The sequence below is a fragment of the Rana temporaria genome, chromosome 1, assembly GCF_905171775.1.
Source record: "Rana temporaria chromosome 1, aRanTem1.1, whole genome shotgun sequence".
Taxonomy (NCBI): domain Eukaryota; kingdom Metazoa; phylum Chordata; class Amphibia; order Anura; family Ranidae; genus Rana; species Rana temporaria.
The window spans coordinates 381,528,386-381,549,073 of record NC_053489.1 but is presented as its reverse complement, the minus strand read 5'-3'; the positions used below and the strand labels follow the sequence as shown (position 1 = coordinate 381,549,073).

Genomic DNA, 20,688 nt, shown 5'->3' with positions numbered 1-20,688 from the left:
GCGACCTTCCCTTCTTCCGAAGGAGGTTTCGGCCTTTCATACTTTAGGCGTGGTACGCGCTTTGCGGGTATACCAGCCTACTACGGCTCCATTTCGGAGCTTCTGACTCTCTTTTGTGTCGGTGTCTGGTCCACAAAAGGGCCTGGCGGTCTCGTCGACCACCATTTCTCGGTGGATCGGGCAGGCCGTCATACAGGCCTATGCTCCTAAGGGCGGGCCCCCCTTTCCGGTCACGGCACTTTCGACCAGGGCAATTGGTGCTTCCTGGGTTTTTTTTTTTTTTTTTTTTTTTTCCCGACATCATGCGTCGGTCTCACAGGTGTGCGAGGCGGCGATTTGCTCGTCCGTTCACGCTTTTTCCAGAATTTACATGGTTGCTGTGAGTGCATCTTATGATGTTTTTTTCAGCCGCTAGTTTTTTGCCGGCGGCTGTTTAAAGTTGCACCTCCTCCGTTGAGGAGCTCTGCTTGTTTTGGGGTGAAGTTAAAATTGTTTTTACTGATATATTTCCCACCCCTCGTTTTTTGACACTGCTTGGGGACGTCCCACTTGTCAAGATTTAAGGAGCTGTGTCCGTCCATGGACGATAAGAGAAAATAGGATTTTTTGTACTCACCGTAAAATCCTTTTCTCTGAAGTCCATGGACGGACACAGCTCCCACCCCTCCTTTTTAGGTTTGTACTGCTTGTTACGAACTGAGGCTGCAAGCTGCAGTGAGGAGGGTTATGTCTGGAGGGACCGCCCCCTGGGCGGGGCTGTTCAACTCTGTTAATGTAACATGTATTTAACTATTTAACATGTTTCTGCCTAGTCCTCTCCTGTAAACAGGGAACATAACCCACTTGTCAAGATTTAAGGAGCTGTGTCCGTCCATGGACTTCAGAGAAAAGGATTTTACGGTGAGTACAAAAAATCCTATTTTTTAACCCCTGATTGCCCCTAGAGTTAACCCTTTCACCCCCTATTGCCAGCGTCACTAAGCGATCGTTTTTTTCTGATCGCTGTATTAGTGTCGCTGGTGCCGCTAGGTAGCTAGTTATTTTTTGAGGTTCGCCCGCCAGGTTTTTATAGCGTTGGGTACCCCCATACATTTTCTAATAAAGGTTTTAACCCCTGATTGCCCCTAGAGTTAACCCTTTTACCCCCTATTACCAGCGTCACTAAGCAATCATTTTTCTGATCGCTGTATTAGTGCCGCTAGGTAGCTAGTTATTTTTTGAGGTTCGCCCGCTATGTTTTTATAGCGTTAGGTACCCCCATACATTTTCTAATAAAGGTTTTAACCCCTGATTGCCCCTAGAGTTAACCCTTTCACCCCCCTATTGCCAGCATCACTAAGCGATCATTTTTCTGATCGCTGTATTAGTGTCGCTGGTGCCGCTAGGTAGCTAGTTAGTGCCAGTAACGCTTACACCCACGCGCAAAACATACTCCCCCCATATGTGGAATTACACCCCAAAATACATTCTGCTGCTTCTCCTGAGTACGGGGCTACCACATGTGTGAGACTTTTTGGGAGCCTAGCCGCGTACGGGACCCCAAAAAAACAATCACCGCCTTCAGGCTTTCTAAGGGTGTAAATTTTTGATTTCACTCCTCACTACCCATCACAGTTTCGAAGGCCATAAAATGCCAAAATAGCACAAAAACCCCCCAAATGACCCCATTTTGGAAAGTAGACACCCCAAGCTATTTTCTGAGAGGGATGTCGAGTCCATGGAATATTTTATATTTTGACACAAGTTGCGGGAATATGATAAACTGATTTTTTTTTGCACAAAGTTGTCACTAAATGATATATTTCTCACACATGCCATGGTTATATGTGGAATTGCACCCCAAAATACATTCTGCTACTTCTCCTGAGTACGGGGATACCACATGTGTGGGACTTTTTGGGAGCCTAGCCACGTACGGGGCCCCGAAAACCAATCACCATCTTCAAGATTTCTAAGGGCATACATTTTTGATTTCACTCCTCACTACCTATCATAGTTTTGAAGGCCATAAAATGCCAAGATGGCACACAACCCCCCCCCCAAATGACCCCATTTTGTAAAGAAGACACCCCAAGCTATTTGCTGAGAGGCATGTTAAGTCCATGGAATATTACATTTTTTTTGCCCCAAGTGATTGAATATTGACCAAAAAAAAAAAATTACAAAACGTTGTCACTAAATGATATATTTCTCACACATGCCATGGTTATGTGTGGAATTGCACCCCAAAATACATTCTGCTGCTTCTCCTGAGTACGGAGATACCACATGTGTGGGACTTTTTGGGAGCTTAGCCGCGTACGGGACCCCGAAAACCAATCACCACCTTCAAGATTTGTGTGAGTGAAATCAAAAATGTATGTCCTTAGAAATCTTGAAGGTGGTGATTGGTTTTCGGGGTCCCGTACGCGGCTAAGCTCCCAAAAAGTCCCACACATGTGGTATCCCCGTACTCAGGAGAAGCAGCAGAATGTATTTTGGGGTGCAATACCACATATAACCATGGCATGTGTGAGAAATATATCATTTAGTGACAACGTTTTGTAATTTATTTGTTATTTATTTTTTTGGTCAATATTCAATCACTTGGGGCAAAAAAAATTAAATATTCCATGGACTCAACATGCCTCTCAGCAAATAGCTTGGGGTGTCTTCTTTCCAAAATGGGGTCATTTGGGGGGGTTGTGTGCCATCTTGGCATTGTATGGCCTTCAAAACTATGATAGGTAGTGAGGAGTGAAATCAAAAATTTATGCCCTTAGAAATCTTGAAGGTGGTGATTGGTTTTCGGGGTCCCGTACGCGGCTAGGCTCCCAAAAAGTCCCACACATGTGGTATCCCTGTACTCAGGAGAAGCAGCAGAATGTATTTTGGGGTGCAATTCCACATATAACCATGGCATGTGTGAGAAATATATCATTTAGTGACAACTTTGTGCAAAAAAAAATCAGTTTGTCATATTCCCGCAACTTGTGTCAAAATATAAAATATTCCATGGACTCGACATGCCTCTCAGCAAATAGCTTGGGGTGTCTACTTTCCAAAATGGGGTCATTTGGGGGGGTTTTGTGCTATTTTGGCATTTTATGGCCTTCGAAACTGTGATAGGTAGTGAGGAGTGAAATCAAAAATTTGCGCCCTTAGAAATGCTGAAGGCGGTGCTTGGTTTTCAGGGTCCCGTACGTGGCTAGGCTCCCAAAAAGTCCCACACATGTGGTATCCCCGTACTCAGAAGAAGCAGCAGAATGTATTTTGGGGTGCAATTCCACATATAACCATGGCATGTGTGAGCAATATATCATTTAGTGACAACTTTTTGTAATTTTTTTTTTATTTTTATTTTTTTGTCATTATTCAATCACTTGGGACAAAAAAAAAATATATTCAATGGACTCAACATGCCTCTCAGCAGTTTCCCTGGGGTGTCTACTTTCCAAAATGGGGTCATTTGGGGGGGTTTTGTACTGCCTTGCCATTTTAGCACCTCAAGAAATGAGATAGGCAGTCATAAAATAAAAGTTGTGTAAATTCCAGAAAATGTACCCTAGTTTGTAGACGCTATAATTTTTGCGAAAACCAATAAATATACGCTTATTGCGATTTTTTTTTACAAAAGACATGTGGCTGAATACATTTTGGCCTAAATGTTTGACTAAAATTTCGTTTATTCGATATTTTTTACTTTTTGTTATAAGAAAAATCTTTTGTTTTCAAAATTTTCGGTCTTTTTCCGTTTATATCGCAAAAAATAAAAATCGCATAGGCAATCAAATGCCATCAAAAGAAAGCTATATTTGTGGGAAGAAAAGGACGCAAATTTCGTTTCGGTACAACATTGCATGACCGCGCAATTACCAGTTAAAGCAGCGCAGTGACAAATTGTAAAAACACCTTGGGTCTTTAGACAGCGTATTGGTCCGGGGCTTAAGTGGTTAAATAATAATTAAAAATAAAAATAAAATACACGTGAAAAACCTGGTGAATCCTAAGAAAAAAAATTGGGAATAGGGACTTTTAAGGTGCCAGAGTCAAGATAATACACTAGAACATGTTTTAAAATATAAAATGTTTTATTTCATACATTCAAAAATATATCACAATGTTCTCTAACAGAGTTTTCCACAAAGATAATAAACAGATATGCTCAAAATATACTGTACATAAGTATTTGCTTGACAGGTTTTACCAAGATAGTCTTCAGAAGACTTTATTTTGTACAGAGCCCTTTCACACTGTGCCACCCATAGCGTCGGCGGTAAAACGCCGCTTTTTTTACAGCCGACACTATGGGTGGGTTTGCAGCGCATTGCGGGTGGTATAGCCTTCGCTGTCCCATTGATTTCAATGGGCAGCAGTGGAGGAGGAGCGGTAAACACACGGCTCCTTCGCTGCTCCAAAGATGCGGCTAGCAGGACTTTTTTACCGTCCTGCTAGTGCACCGCTCCAGTGTGAAAGCCCCTCGGGCTTTCACACTGGAGTGAATGGGGACAGATTTTTAAGGGCATATTGCAGGCGCTATTTTTAACGCTATATCGCCTGCAATACGCTCCAGTGTGAAAGGGGACTAAACATAATAAACATTGGGGCTTAATACCATGTCACAAAAAACATGGTTACCAGTGAACACTCTGTACAATTGTACAGAGTGTTCACTGGTAACCATGGTTTTTGTCTTTATCTTTACTGGAAAAGGCCCAACATACCTTGGACCCAATATCTGTGAGGGGCAGGCCCGTTTCAAACTTTACCTCCAGATTTAAAATTCAGGCTACCCCTTTTCCTTTTATCACAAATGATTTTTTTTATTTATTTTTTGCATAATCTTTATTTTTATTTTCAAGTAATATTGACAGTTGAACAGTAAAACATAGCCAAAACAACCAGGGGTTTAGGGGAATATGAGGGAGAGACAAAGAACAAAGAGGAGGGAGAGGGAAAGTGAGGAACATCGGGGGGTATGCCTAGTCCGAGCATAGACAACCATTTCAACAGGAAGTTACAGCCAGCAACAATATATGAATAAAGGGGCACCCTGCCTGCCCCAGACGTTCGGTCCACGTGGGTAGGCCTCCCCTCCAACCTAGTGGAGGGTAGGGTGGCCAAATGCTTCAGCTCTCTGGTAGTTACAAGTATGACTCCCTGACTGATTAGAATTTAAGAAGAACCTGAGGTACCAAGGATAGTCAAACTGGAGACCGTCCCGGTAGCCCAGAAAAGGCACGCCCAAGTGTCCCATGGAGACAAAACATTAAAAACAAAACTAAACAAACAAATTCACAGCACACAGTTAAGAAAAGGGAGGGGGAAAGATAATAGAAATTTAGATGGGAAGCAAAAAAAATGAAGGAGAAAAGAAGAGATAATAAAAGACAAGAAAGCATATGGACCAGCCCACACCGGGGTTTGCTGATGAGATGAGTCCACGTTCAAGTTAGGCCCGAGGTATTTGACTGACGGTGCACCTGGACGAGTCTCACGAAGGAGGGATCCGCTAAGATAAGTAATGCCACATCCAAACTTGAAGAGATCATGGCTGTTTTATGTACGTGGGCTTTCCATTCCGCCCAAGTAAGGTCAAATATTTCGCGAGTGCCTCTGCAATTCGCGAGCCAGCTCTCTGCCTCCACGATCTCCCCCACCTTCCCCAGCCAGTCCTGTTCACTTGGAATAAGCGAGCTCCTCCAGTGAATTGGAATGAGTCCTTTTGCCGCATTGAGAAGGTGGGGGAGAGCACTTTGTAACATGACAGAGGCATGGGAGGCACATGGAGCAGAAAATGTTTAGGTAGGGCCGGGATATCGACAGCAAAATCCTCAGATATGTGCTTGCCAACCATACCCCAAAACGGCCGGAGCACTGGGCACTCCCACCAAATGTGGAGGAACATGCCCTTCTGTCCACATCCTCTCCCGCATCTGTCAGAAGCACTAGGGACGGAAGTCCCGCTCACGTCGCAACCACTGACGTCCTAGTGACGTCAGTGGGAGCAATGCACGCCGGGAAATTCCCCGGACGGCGCATGCGCATTTAAATCGGCGCGGGAACGCGCCTGATTTAAATAGTACACTCTCCTAGCCGCGGAATTTGAATTCCGCCGGGGGATTTAGGATCCGCCGTCGCAAGTTTGGAGGTAAGTGGTTTGTGCATTAGCCACTTGCCTCCTAAACTTGCGGGAGCGGATCTTAATTCACGTAGATCGAGCGGATCTATAGATCCGCTGCGCTACGTGAATCTGGCCCCATATGTCATCTGCATAGGCAAAGAGCTTATGTTCAAGGGAGCACACTAGTACCCCCTATATATTTTGATTTGTTCTGAGACTCTGCAGCAACAGTTCCAAGACCAATGCGAACAGGAGGGGCGAAAGCGGACATCCCTGTCTCGTGCCGTTCTGGATAGGGAACACCGTGGAAAGGCCGCCATTCACCTTAACCTGGGCAGTAGGGGATACGTTAAGTGTGGAGATCCAGCGCAACATGTGTGGGCCCAAACCAGATCTTTCAAGAACCGTGTTGAGGAACTCCCAGTCCACGCGATCGAATGCCTTCTCCACGTCAGTGGACAAGATCAAGTAAGGAGGCTTCCGATCGCGTGTGTGTGCCCAGTGAATAAGCTGAAGAGCCCTGTTTGAATTGTCCCTGACTTCCCGCCCCAATATGAAACTGGTCTGGTCGGCATGAATTAAGTCAGGGAGTAGATGTTTTAAGTGGTTAGCCAGAATTTTAGAGAAGATTTTAAGGTCTGTGTTTAAAAGGGAAATCGGGCGATAGCTCTTTGGCTGGGTAGGGTCTTTGTCATCTTTTGGAAGCCACAGTGATGTGCGCTAACGAGGTTTCCTGAGGGAGGTGCCCAGTGGTCGCCAGGGAGTTAAGGAAGGCACAGAAAGGGGCCTGTAACTTATCAAATTGTTTTTAGTAGTAAGCCTTAGTAAAGCCGTTGGGCCCAGGACTTTTGCCAGAGGGCAGGTACTTGACAGTTTCCAATAGTTCTGCTGGGGAAATGGGGTGTTCCAATCCCATTGCCTGTTCTGGGGATAGGGTAGGGAGCCCGATTGAGGAGAGGTAAGTGGCGATTCTATTCTGTTTAAGGGTCACTTCTGCCAGAGAGGAGGGGTAGTCCAGATTGTACAAAGATTCATAGTAATCGCAAAACAATGAAGCAATTTTTGAAGTGTTCTGTGCTGGCTCGCCCTTGGGGAGTGTAGCTTATGCACATGAGCCACGAGTCTCTTCTTCCGGAGAGCGCGTGCCAACAGCCGGCCGCATTTATTGCCGTGCTCATATGTATGAGCCAAATATCGTAGCTTACGGTTAATTTTCCGGTCTAGTAGTTTTGCAAAAAGCTGTCTGAGTTCGCTGAGACGTCAGAGCTCATCTGGGTCCGATGTCCATTTGTGGCTGAGCTCAGCTCGCCGTAACGCCTGCAGTACTCTCTGGAAGTCCGCCTGCCTCTCCTTATTAAGCTTGGCTCCCATGGCGATGAGGGTGCCACGGACCACAGCTTTATGGCCTTCCAGAGAATGCCATCACTAACCTCGCCATTTGCATTTTCAGAAAAATAGTGCGTCAGAGTCTCCTGTACCCCCGCCATCACCCCCGGGTCATCCAGCAGGTTTTCATTCAGTTTCCAGGTCCTGACCCTGGCCAGTGCTTGTGTCAATGAAAGAGTGAGTGTCACCGGGGCATGATCAGATATAGTGATTCGGTCAATGGTTGCCCCCAGTAGTAAGTCAAGGGTGTCCTGATCCACCAGCATCAAGTCAATTATAGTAATACACATTCTGTACACTAGAGAAGTAGCTATAGTCTTTTTCCATGGCGTGAAGGACTCTCCAGCAGTCCACATCAGCTTAATATGGTCTTAGCCAAACAAGATGATATGGAGAATCACCTTTGGAGGTGTAACTTGTGATTCATAGGTTTGCCTGAGGGTACGGAGGGCCCCGACCCCCCCCCTCATTTCTGGAGAACTTGTCACCTCCTTTGGAAGGGCTGAGTTTTCCAAATCCTTTGTGGTGGAAAGGGCTCGCAGGCTGGCTGCCAAACCTCCTCCCCAAGGTGCACCACCTCGGACATTCATTGCCAAAATGCTTAATTTCCGTGATCGGGGCGCTGTCCCTAACATCCTTTTAAAAATGGTGAGATCAAGGTCTTTCCGGACTTTTCTGCACAGGTCCATAAAAAGAGAGCTCACTTCACTGAAGCCAAGCGACAGCTGAGGATCCGCCACTACTCCTATGCTATGCTCTTTCCGGCCAGGCTCCGTGTCGTCGGAGAGGACAGGGCGCACTTCTTTGACACGCCAAAGGCTGTTTTCGCCTGGCTGGAAAACAGTGGCACCCGACCGGGAGCCAGCTTAAGGACTTGGTTGAAGATCACCGGGGTTTGCCTGGCTCATGTCATGGGGGATGACTCACACCTTTCTCAGGTTTTCCGCAAAGCTCAGGACTACTCCTTCTGAAGGTACTGTGTCTTTCACTCTCTGCCCAAAGCTTCCCATGCCCTCTTATGGGGGTGATCCCCACCCTGAACTGGCTGTTTATTGTTACCTTGACACTGAACTATTTGCACTGCCCCCCCTCACTTCTCACCCGATCTCTTCCCACCGTCCCACATATGTTCCCTGGTGGTGGACTGTAGCCCTGAACACTTGACTTCCATGAAAAGCTACCACCCGTTATGACGCCTGGGACATGGACTCAAGTCTCCATATCCTTTCGATTCCCCCACATATGCTATCCTGGAGATACAAGACCGGGGGTCTCGCTCCTCGTACTAATGCTTGCTTTGCAGCGGATAATCGCCCCCCTGGTTGCGGGAGCCTTCGTGGGCCCCCGGTGTTCTCAATACCAAATGTACTGTTTGTTGTATAGCACAAGTATGGTTTGCCTGGCCTGTCCGGTATTGGCACATTGCAGCTACAGCTCTCAACCCAACCGTCCAAAATTTGTTGCCAAAATCCAAGGTTGCAGCACTCCCAATTGTTTATTTTTCAATATGTATTAAATACAGAATGCATAAAATCAGATAGTGTTCCTTAATAATACAAGCTTTCAAACAGAACGTCTTTTGTCAGGCTATAAATGCTGCAGTTCAATAAAAGTAATATACAGAATTCAGAGGTCAGGAGTAAAAGTGTTTCACAGACATGCAGTGAGTAACCGTTAACACACATTACAGAATACATAGTGCAAAGGCAGATAGTAATTCCAACAGGGAGCCAAGCGCAGAAAAGTAAATCAAGGAGCCAAAGTAATTATAAAAGTCACATTGGACCTCTGCTACTGCACTCTGATGATCGCATAAGAAACAGACAAAAACAGAATTGGGAAGCCCAGATCCAGGACATGGCAATCAATTGGAGATGGAATCCATGTGAAATTTAAAACAGTTTATCGCTGATAAAGTGTGTTATCTGAGGAAGGGGTTAAACCCCGAAAATGTAATCGTATACCACTCAAGCTCCAGGACACCTGCTGTGATACTCATTGCATCCTCTGCTCTGATCCATTTGATCCATCAGGCTTTGCCGATGTCTGCCTGCTGTGGGAGCATGTGACGCAGCCGGGGAGGAGTCCTGTGGTATCCAGACACCTTGCAGCTCGGCCTCATTCCTGGTGCCCCTCCAGCATCCATCTCTGATCTCACCGGCCGCTGCAGCGGCTCTGCCATCTTCCACTCTGGTCATACAGTGATCACACTTCCTGGATCTGTGCCCAGCCTCTCCCCTTCCTGATGTAGCCCGGCTTTGGTTATGATCCCAGCTGTAGGAATGCGTTTTCAGGCTTCCCAATTTTGGTCTGCAGCCCCCTCTGTTCACAGCCCGCATGGAAGCGGGACAGCCATTTCTCCACCTTTGGCTCCATTGCTGGTACTATCACAGTGAGTTTGGCCATTTTGACAATTCTTCCCATTTGTACTGTGTATTGGTTACATGTTTTTTGTTAATTTCATTGAGGTAACCATAAATGCCAACATGTAATGTGACATACTGAAGCATGATCCCCTCCCTTTAAAGACTGGGCCGCAGGGCAGTATTCCAACATAACTATCCCAAACACACCTTCAAGATGACCACTGGCTTGCTAAAGAAGCTGAGGGTAAAGGTGATGGACTGGCCAAGCATGTCACCGGACCTAAACCCTATTTAGTATCTGTGGGGGCATCCTCAAATGGAAGGTGGAGGAGTGCAAGGTCCACCAGCTCTGTGATGTTGTCATGGAGGAGTGGAAGAGGTCTCCTGTGGCAACCTGTGAAGCTCTGGTGAACTCCATGCCCAAGAGAGTTAAAGCGTTACTAAAGGTTTTTTTTTTAAATAACAAACATGTCATACTTACCTACACTGTGCAGTTCGTTTTGCACAGAGTGGCCCCGATCCATGTCTTCTGGGGTCCCTCGGCGGCTCGCATGGTGGTAACTAATTACGGCCATAGCCGCTCACTGTTTTACTCGGCCCCGCCCCTCGGCGCGTCACTGGATGTGATTGACAGCAGCGCCAGCCAATGGCTGCTCTGCTCTCAATCCATCCGCTCTAGCCAATCAGTGGCCAGGCTGAGCGGCGAAGAGGATCGCGGGACCGCGCGCTGGACTTTCCAGGGGACAGGTAAGTATAAAGGGGGCTCGGGGGGGGGGGGGCGGCAGATGTTTTTTCACCTTAATGCATAGATTGCATTAAGGTGAAAAAACATTTTCCTTAAGAACTCCTTTAAGGCAGTGCTGGAAAATAATGGTGGCCACACAAAATATTGTCACTTTGGGCCCAATTTTGACCTTTTTCACCTAGGGGTGTACTCACTTTTGTTGCCAGCGATTTAGACATAATGGGCCAGATTCACATAGAGATACGACAGTGTATCTCCTGATACACCGTCGTATCGCTGATTTACTTCGGTCGTATCTATGCTACTGAATCATAGAATCAGTTACGCATAGATATGCCTAAGATCCGACAGGTGTAACTGTGTTACACCGTCGGATCTTGGGCTGCAATTCCCGGCCGGCCGCTAGGTGGCGTTTCGGTTTATTTACGCGACGATTATGCAAATGAGGAGATACGCCGATTCCGAAATGAACGACCGCCCGGCGCTTTTTTTTTTTACGTCGTCTGTGTTCGGCTTTTTCCGGCGTATAGTTACCCCTGCTTCTATGAGGTGCAGCCAATGTTAAGTATGGCCGTCGTTCCCGCGTCAAATTTTGAAATTTTACGTTGTTTGCGTACGTCGATTCACAAAAGCGATGGACGCAAGTTACGCTCACGCCGAAACCAATGACGTCCTAGCGACGTCATTGGGAGCAATGCACGCCGAGAGAATTCGCGGACGGCGCATGCGCAGTTAAATCGGCACGGGGACGCGCCTGATTTAAATATTACACTTTCCCTAGCCGCGGAATTTGAATTCCGCCGGGGGTTTTAAGATAAGTGCTTTGTGAATTAGCATTTGCTTTAAAAAATTGCGGCGGCGGATCTTAAATCACATAGGTTACGCGGATCTAAAGATCCGCTAACCTATGTGAATCTGGCCCAATGGATTTAGACATTCTCTGACCTCTGTATGCTGGGAGAGTCCGTGATCAACACTGTGGATTGCATCACATCTACTGACAAACGTATGTTTGGGGCAATATCTTCCACACACCCTTCCTGCCCTTCCTTCCACCCTCCTGAAACTCAGGCTACTTTTTAATGCATTTACTAACTTCAGCTAGGAAATCAGCTCTTGACTGGTTTATGTGCCTTAGACCCCTTTCACACTGGGTTGTTTTTCAGGCGCTTTTGGGCTAAAAATGGCGCCTGAAAAAACACCTCCCCTGCAGCCCCAGTGTGAGAGCCCAAGTGCTTTCACACTGGAGTTAGAAAAAGTTCTGGGAACAGCATCTTTCAGGTGGTGGGGGAGTGGTGTATACACTGCTATACAAAGCAAAAGCCGCTGCTCCAGGTGTATAATGAGAACCTGAGGTGGAATGTCTTGTAGGGTGCAAGCCCCGTCCGCCCTCCGTGGGAAACTTGTAAGAAAAAAAATGGCTGTACATCCAGGAATTCCGATTGTCTTTTATTGAAAGTGATAACACCAAAGACACCAACATGAGGTCACTTAGACACATTTCACACATACATCTTGTGTTTAATCATTATTAATGTATTTGGTGTTATCACTTTGAACAATAAAAGGCAATCGGAATTCCTGGATGTGCAGCCATTTTTTTTCCTACATGTATATACCACCACTCCTCCACCGCCCCTGTCATTGGAATCAATGGTCACTGCTGCCAAAGTGCCTGCAAAGCGTTTCGGCAGCGGTGCTTTGGGGCCCCTTTAAACACTTTATTCGGCCGCTAGTGGGGGGTGAAGAGCACCGATATTAGTTATTAAAATTAGTGGCGCTTTACTGCCAATTCCCCCCCCCCCCCTCCGCGCCCCAGTGTGAAAGTAGCTTCACTGTTGGCTTGTTAATTTGTTGGGTGGCCTTGCTGACTGTCACAGACTCAGACCTTCTTATGTCTAAAATCATCCTATGACCACTAGGGGCATAGGATGCCTGAAGAATGATATCTTGGACTGCAATGAGATGGGATTATTATGTAATTATTATCCACATATATTCCAAGATCTGTAGGACTATTTTAAGGTTGTTGATTCTGAACTCAACGGGTTAATTGTAGATGTGACTCTTTCATACTGCTGGATGTTAATGTCCTCACCTCCAGCCATCTCTATATTCTCTGTGCTAATTGCCTCTTTTGTGTGTGTGAAGATGTCCTGTGTTTACGCTTAAAAGATTGTGTATTGTACAGCAGATAGTGAGGAGCCGGGGCGTCTGGTCTCCTGTCTGGCTAGAAGATTAGATAATTAGCTCATGTTGATTATTGTTCTGTCACCTCTTTGCTGTATATAAGATTGTGTCTTTGGTCCTATTAAAGACTCCATACTTAGCACACATACAAGTCTCGTCTCGTTGTGTGTTTCAAGGCAGCTAAAATCGAGTATCTATGTCCAGACTGATGAAAGCGGTACATGACGGAAGCATTCGGTCTGGATGCGGGGACCTTCCGTGACACTGACCAATTGTAAAGTTACAATTCCAAGGCAGATACTGTAATTCACCTACTTCCCTATTGAAGTCAGTTTTTACATGTTGAAACATTCTTATATTGCTTGCAAATAGAATCTTAATACTTCATGTAACTACATCTTTGCTTTTGAAAGTGAGTGCATGTAAGTTCTTTGCATGTTGTGGTAACTGCATGCACAACTTAGGTAAACTGCTTATGATATATTTCTCGTACAGGGTTTTTCGAAATGAAGATGAAATATGATGAAAGTGACAATGCATTTATCAGAGCTTCACGTGCCATTACCGACAAAGTTGGTGATCTGATAGGTAAATACACTTTATTTTATTGCTTGTTGGTCTCAAAATTTGATTTTGTTACTATTTTCCCTCTAGAAAATGTCCACAGTTAGAATCCCCCTCATCATAACATGTGTGAATAAACCTATCTTAGGAAAGGGTTAATACCATGCTGATCCCTGAATGTGTTAAAGCAGCCAGCACAGCAAGAGACAAAATTTGTATTCAGTGGAAAAAGTTTTTTTTATTTTTTTTTACCAATACATTTTTTATTGTAGATTCAAAAATAAAGCATTTAGACAATCATAACATTTTGACATGTATTTGCACATAGTAACTTCACAGTAAGTATAAAAAATTGCAAAATTAGAACTGTCCGTGACATTAGTCACCCAAACTTTAGGCTATAACCTAACATTAATCATCATTAACATTGATGATGGAGACCATGGTAGTTACCACTAGCCATGGTTCCACCCACAGATCCAATGTTAGGTCGTTTTTTACATTGTTACAATTTTACACTTTGTCCCTCCCCATCTCCCTGTTTTCCCTCCCTTTCCCAATTGTATAACATTCAAGCTTGGCCTAAAAGCCAAATGCGCCTTCCGTTTGCACATTAGTATAGTGTGATGATCAGCTACTCCTAGTTCCGTGAGCTATCTTTATATACTATTTTGTATACATGTACATAACTCAAAATGTCAAAGAAAGAGAGAGACGTCAGGCCCTAGAGCGGGAGCTCTACAGAAATAGGGGGGGGGGGAGAGCCCTATGCAATTGCAGGAAATCAAGGTCCCAGTGTGTCTAAGAAGTATCATTTCATTAGAGTTTCAAATCAAATGATTAAGAGTATTTGAAGATTATCCAGGGTTGCCAGGTCTTTTTGAAGTTTTCAATCTTTTCATGGGATATTGCCCTGATCTCAGTGGAAAAAGTTATGTGCAGCGCTAATGAACAAACAAACCTGTATGGCTACAGTGCAATCTAAAAAGTGAACCAAACACTAAAAAGTGCCTTAATGTGATTAATGTGTCGATCATAAACAGTGTTGGACATGTTATTACACATGATATCAAACAGAATGTATAGAAAAAATGTCCTGTGCATTATGCGTTTAATTTTGATATATAATGTTTTTTTTTTTATGTTAATTTATTTATTCATTCTTTTATTAATGGATTTTCCCTTTTTTTCTTTTTTTTACTTATTATTTTGTGTGTTTCTTTTTGTTTGCATGCATATGTGTATCATCTTAGGTAAATGCGTCTATATACACCATTTCTCTTATATATACATTTTCTATGACATATATACTTTGGTTTAGCTTCTTCATGTTTCTCTACACTCTATGTATATATCATTTTTTAAACTTCTTTCCCTCTTAATCTTACAGTGCAAGGGGGAACGCTGCAAACCCTGATAAACAGGGGAACACTGATGTAAAGGGCAATGCTGCAGACCCTGATGTAAGTGGGAGTTTTGATGTAAAGGGGAATGCAGTGGACTCTGATATAAGGTGGTATCTGGTGACCAGTGCACCCCTTACATCAGAGTCCCCCCTTAGATCATGCTCTGCAGCATTTCCCTTTACGTCTGAGTTCCCTTGCACTGTAAGGGGGAATCCTGCAGACTCTGATGTAAAGGGGAATGCTGGGAACTCTGAAAGTGGGGGGGGGGTCTTGTGACCAGAGACCATCTTCCACAGAGTGAATACACTAAGGTAAGGGGGGTATTGCTGATATAAGGGGACACATTTATATCAGTTCCCCCTTACATTATTGTATTCACTCCCCTCCTTACATCAGTGACCCCCTCCCTCAGACTGGCTTGTCGGGGCTGTCATTGATTTCCTCTGAGGTGCACTGGGCAGGGCTCAGTCAGATGTCACCAGGTTGCTGGCTCTGGTTTTATCACATAGTCTCCTCTCCACAGTCAACACATGTCTGACACCTCCCATAATCCCCAACCTGGCAGCACTTTCACTTTTGATTCCTCTCCAGACTCCCCCCTAAGAGACTGCAGACATGAGAAAAGACAAGATGGTCAAAGATTGCAGACATGGCACAGGAGAGGTGGTCAGAGGATGCACACAGGATACAGGAGGTGTTCAGAGAATGTGGAAATGGTACAGATCGTCAGTGTGCAGACATGTAGGGGGATCACACAGAGTGGTCCGTCATGTAGGGGAGAGCACAGAGGAGTCCCCCACGTAGAGGAGCACAGAGGATTCCCCCAGGCAGGGGAGCGCACGGCGGAGTCCCCCACCCCCAGGCAGGGGAGCGCACAGCAGAGTCCCCCACCCCCAGGCAGGGGAGCGCACGGCGGAGTCCCCCACCCCCAGGCAGGGGAGCGCACGGCGGAGTCCTCCCCCTCCTCCCATGCAGGACAGAGCACGGCAGAGTCCTCCCCCCTCCCAGGCATGGGATCGCACGGCGGAGTCGCCCCCCCTGGCAGGGGAGTGCACAGAGGGATGAGGTTGGCACACAGATTCTTTAATTGTCATGCCATGTTCTCTATTGCTATCGTTCTTATGTCATCTGCTGTTTATAATTGTCATCTGGTGTGCGCTCCCGCTGCACATGCGCAGTGTGATCAAAATCTTCTGAATACATTCTATCAGAAAGACACTACCCAACATACATAATGTGTGGAACACATTTCGACCGTGGACTGCATTGTGAAACACATTGCACATGCGCAGTAGGCTGGGTGTAGTGGCTTTCTAATGGGCCGTGGCTATCTGATGGAACACTGGCCACAATGGGAGAGGTATCCTGTCAACATTCCAGTGTACTTGTGCCTCTGTTCCTTGTGCATCTCGGGTAGCTTTCAGCCTTCCTGCACCTCCACAATACCCATCTGAGTGCTATCCAGATATAGTGTAGGCCTTTGGTCTGCTACCTGCTGAGTCCATCTAACCATCACAGTATGAAATTACATCAAGGACCCCAGGGATAATCTCCCATTGTAGCCGACACTAGCGACGTGGATGCTCCTCCAACGGTGTAATTACACCTCCTGCTTGGTTGATTCATGGGGTATACAAGCCTTCTTGAGTCCACTCACGATGACCTAACACCGCCTTATCCTTATGAACAACCAAATATGGCTCCTTTACAAGAGAAAGCTGCCAACGCATAAAATCTTAGGTTAGGAGGTTACCGCAACCAAAAATACTAATTTCCTTATCACAAGGATCAAAGGTGCAAGGTGCATTGGCTCAAAAGGAGATCCCTGTTAAGCCGACAACACTAGATTCATCCCATGGGCACAAGGGTGATTTAACCGTCAGATTTATACGCGTTACTCCTTGTATAATGGCCTGAACTAAAGAATGCGAAGCAAAGAAATACTGACAAGGCCGAGACTTGACCCCTGATAGTATTTAACCACTTAAAGACCGCCGCATGACTATATACGTTGGCAGAATGGCACGGCTGGGCACATGGATGTATATATACATCCCCTTTAAGAGCCCAGTGGGTCGCGAGCGCGGGTGTCGCGCGATCGGGTCACAGGAGCTGAAGAACGGGAGAGGTGAGTGTAAACACACCTTCCCAATTCTTCTCTGATATAGGGAACGACGATCACTGATGTCACACGTCCAGCCCCGCCCCCCTACCGTAAGAAACGCACATGAGGTCACACTTGACCCCTACAGCGCCCCCTAGTGGTTAACCCCTTCACTGCCATTGTCATTTTCACATTAATCAGTGCATTTTTTTAGCTCTTTTCGCTGTGAAAATGACAATGGTCACAAAAATGTGTCCGATGTGTCCACCATAATGTCGCAGTCATGAAAAAATCGCTGATAGCTGCCATTAGTAGTTTAAAAAAAAAATGCCATAAAACTGTTTCCTATTTTGTAAATGCTATACATTTTGTACAAACCAATCGATAAACTCTTATTGCGATTTTTTTATTTTTTTACCATAAGTAGGTAGAAGAATACGTATCGGCCTAAAATGAGGAAATTTTTTTTTATCTTTTTTGGGGATATTTATTATAGCAAAAATTTAAAAATATTGAATTTTTTTCAAAATTGGCCCTCTATTTTTGTTTATAGCGCAAAAAATAAAAACTGCAGAGGTGATAAAATACCACCAAAAGAAAGCTCTATTTGTGGGAAAAAAAGGACACCAATTTTGTTTGGGAGCCACGTCGCACGACCGTGCAATTGTCAGTTTAAGCGATGCAGTGCCGAATCGCAAAAAGGGGCAAGGTCCTTAACCTGCATAATGGTCCGGGTCTTAACCGGTTAAAGCTATCTTAATTTCCACTCCTGACTGTAGGAAGGTGAGAACTCTACTTATTACATACCTGCGAGAATGCCATCCCTTGCTTTCACACTAGGAAATATAGGCCTTTCAGACCTTATAGCAAATAGCCCTAGAGGCCGGCATTAATCAGTGTAGTTACCCCTGACCCCAAAATGCCCAGACCTTTTAGAATGAGGGCTTCAATAGCCAAACTGTCAAATTTAGCATTTGTAAAGCAGGATGCAACACTGGCCCTTGCGAAAGCAGATTTGGCCGAGATGGAAGAGTCCAAGGATCCCCTACTGCCATCCTTACAATCTCCACATACCAGGATCTCCTGAGCCATGCCAGAGCCACTAGGATTACCAGCTTCCGTTCCTCGATCCTGCATATAAGACGTGGAAGCAACTGAACTGGAGGGAATGCATAAATCAGTGAGAAATGATCCCAAGGAGTCATTAAAGCATCTGTCCCGCAAACTTCTTGTTGAACCTGGATGCCAATAGGTCTACATCTGGTGTACCCCACTGACATATGGCCCGAAAAATGATGCCCAAGCCAGAATATAGTTCACCTCTTTTTGAGCTGCGCGACTTCTGGTGCCGCCTTGGTGATTGATATAGGCTACTGCCGTGGCATTGTTGGACTGAATCTTGACAGGATAGTTCGCACCACCCGAATTTCTAGAATGTTGATGTGCAAGGTCTTCTTGGATTCTGACCACTTCCCCTGGACAGTGTTCCCTTCCAGGACTGCTCCCCAGCCCAAGAGGCTGGCATTGGTTGTTACTATCCTCCAGGTATGAAGGTTTTTCCCCTTCTGTAAATTTTTGGCACTCAACCACCAATTGAGATACTGGCTAACGCTTGGAGCCAAGCACATTGTACAATCCAAATCTTGGCTTTTTCTGCTCCAAGCAGACAGGATACCGTTTTGCAATGGCCTTGAATGGAATTGAGCATAGGGAGCTGCTTCAAATGAAGCTACCATGATCCCTAACAACTTCATACATAGGCGGAAGAAAGGACTCCCCCTTGTCCTGACCATGTGAACCAGATCTTTTACAGCGCTGACCTTTGCCTGAGGTAAAAATACTCTTTTGTGGGCTGTCTGTAACCAGACCCAAGTACTCCAGCCTTTTTCTGGTCATAAGGACGACTTCTCCAATTTAAGAATCCAACCTAGATGTTCCAGATACTTTACCGTGATGACCACATTTTGGGCTAACCGTGCTATGGACTGATCTATAAGCAGCAGGTCGTCTAATTAGGCTATTACCGCTATACCCTGGGCCATTAGCCTTGCCAGAAGTGGAGCCAGAACCTTTGTAAACACCTGTGGTGCGGTAGCCAACCCGAAATGCAATGCCACAAACTGAAAGTGTTGTTGTTCTACTGCGAACTGACGGAATTTCTGATGAGCAGGAAATATTGGAACATGCAAGTATGCATCCTTGATGTCTATTAATGCTAGAAGTTCTCCTCCCTGAAGGGTGGATACTACTGACCGAATTGATTCCATGCGAAACAAACGGATGTTCAGGACCTTATTCAGACCCTTGAGATTTAAAATGGGTCTGACCTCTCCATTCAGTTTTGGCACCGTGAAAAGATTTGAATAATACCCCATTCCCTGCTCTTCTGAGGGGGTCTCTATGATCACCCCTTGAGACAGCAATTGGTCTAGCGCCTGAAATAGACCTTTTTTTTTTTTATTGGGTCCTTGGGAACGCTCGATCTTAGGAAGCGAGTCAGTGGAAACTCCTGAAATTCTAGCTTGTATCCTAGAGATACCATGGAGATGACCCATCTGTCCTGGATTTCTTCCCGCCAGACTCCTGCAAACTGTAGAAGCCTTCCCCCCACCTGATTGAGCGGGCCCCCCCCCTTCATAGGAAGGCCTTGGGATTTCTGTGCCCTGGGCTTTTTCTGGGCCTGAGCTTGTTTTGAGGCATCCCTCTTAGAGCTGACGGTGGAGGACGTCGTGACTTCCTGGAGGCTGTTGCCTCGGGTGATGGAGAAGCAGAACGTTTAAATGAAGAACCCCTACTCCTTCTTTTGACTGGAAGAAGGGTACCTTTTCCACCTGAGATTTTCTGGATGTACTTATCCAAGTCATCCCGAACAAACGTTCCCCATGAAAGGGAAACCCGGCCAGCAGCTTCTTACAAGACAACTCCGCTTACAAATGCTTGAGCCACAGAACCCTCCGCATGTGTACTAACAGGAGGGCAAGGCATGACGTCTGATGAATGGAATCTTTAATGGCGTCGACGGCAAAACAAAGGGCCCTTGGCAGTTTTACTGGGTCCAGGACCTCTTCCCCTTTGACAAACTGCTTAATTTTGTCTTTTAACCACTTCAGCCCCGGACCATATTGCTGGTCAATGACCGGGCCACTTTTTGCGATTCGGCACTGCGTCGCTTTAACTGACAATTGCGCGGTCGTGCGACGTGGCTCCCAAACAAAATTGGCGTCTTTTTTTTTTTGTGGTATCTGATCACCTCTGCCGTTTTTATTTTTTGCACTATAAACAAAAATAGTGACAATTTTGGAAAAAAAAATTTTTTTTACTTTTTTCTGTAATAAATATCCCCAAAAATATATATTTTTTATATATATATATATATATATAAAAAATTCCCTCAGTTTAGGCCAATACGTGTTTTTCTACATATTTTTCGTAAAAAAAAAACGCAATAAGCATTTGGTTTGCGCAAAAGTTATAGCGTTTACAAAATAGGGGATAGTTTTATGGCATTTTTATTATTATTTTTTTTACTAGTAATGGCGGCGATCAGCGATTTTTTTTCGGTACTGCGACATTATGCCGGACACTTCGGACACTTTTGACACATTTTTGGGACCATTGCCATTTTTATAGCGATCAGTGCTATAAAAATGCATTGATTACTATAAAAATGCCACTGGGGGGCGAGGAAGGGGTTAAGTATGTTCCCTGGGTGTGTTCTAACTGAAGGGGGGGTGAACTGACTAGGGGAAATGACTGAACGCTGTTCATACATTGTATGAACAGAAGATCAGGAATTTCTCCCCTGACAGGACCGGGAGCTGTGT

General features: G+C 45.3%; 1 protein-coding gene across 1 annotated transcript in view; it reads left to right on the top strand.

Moving 5' to 3' along the window:
• The window catches only part of TIMM44 (translocase of inner mitochondrial membrane 44), a 750,397-nt gene that overhangs the window by 557,966 nt on the left and 171,743 nt on the right, over positions 1–20,688 (top strand). Inside the window, 1 exon segment of the mRNA XM_040322529.1 lies at positions 13,286–13,378. Coding sequence (XP_040178463.1) covers positions 13,286–13,378 — 93 coding nt within the window.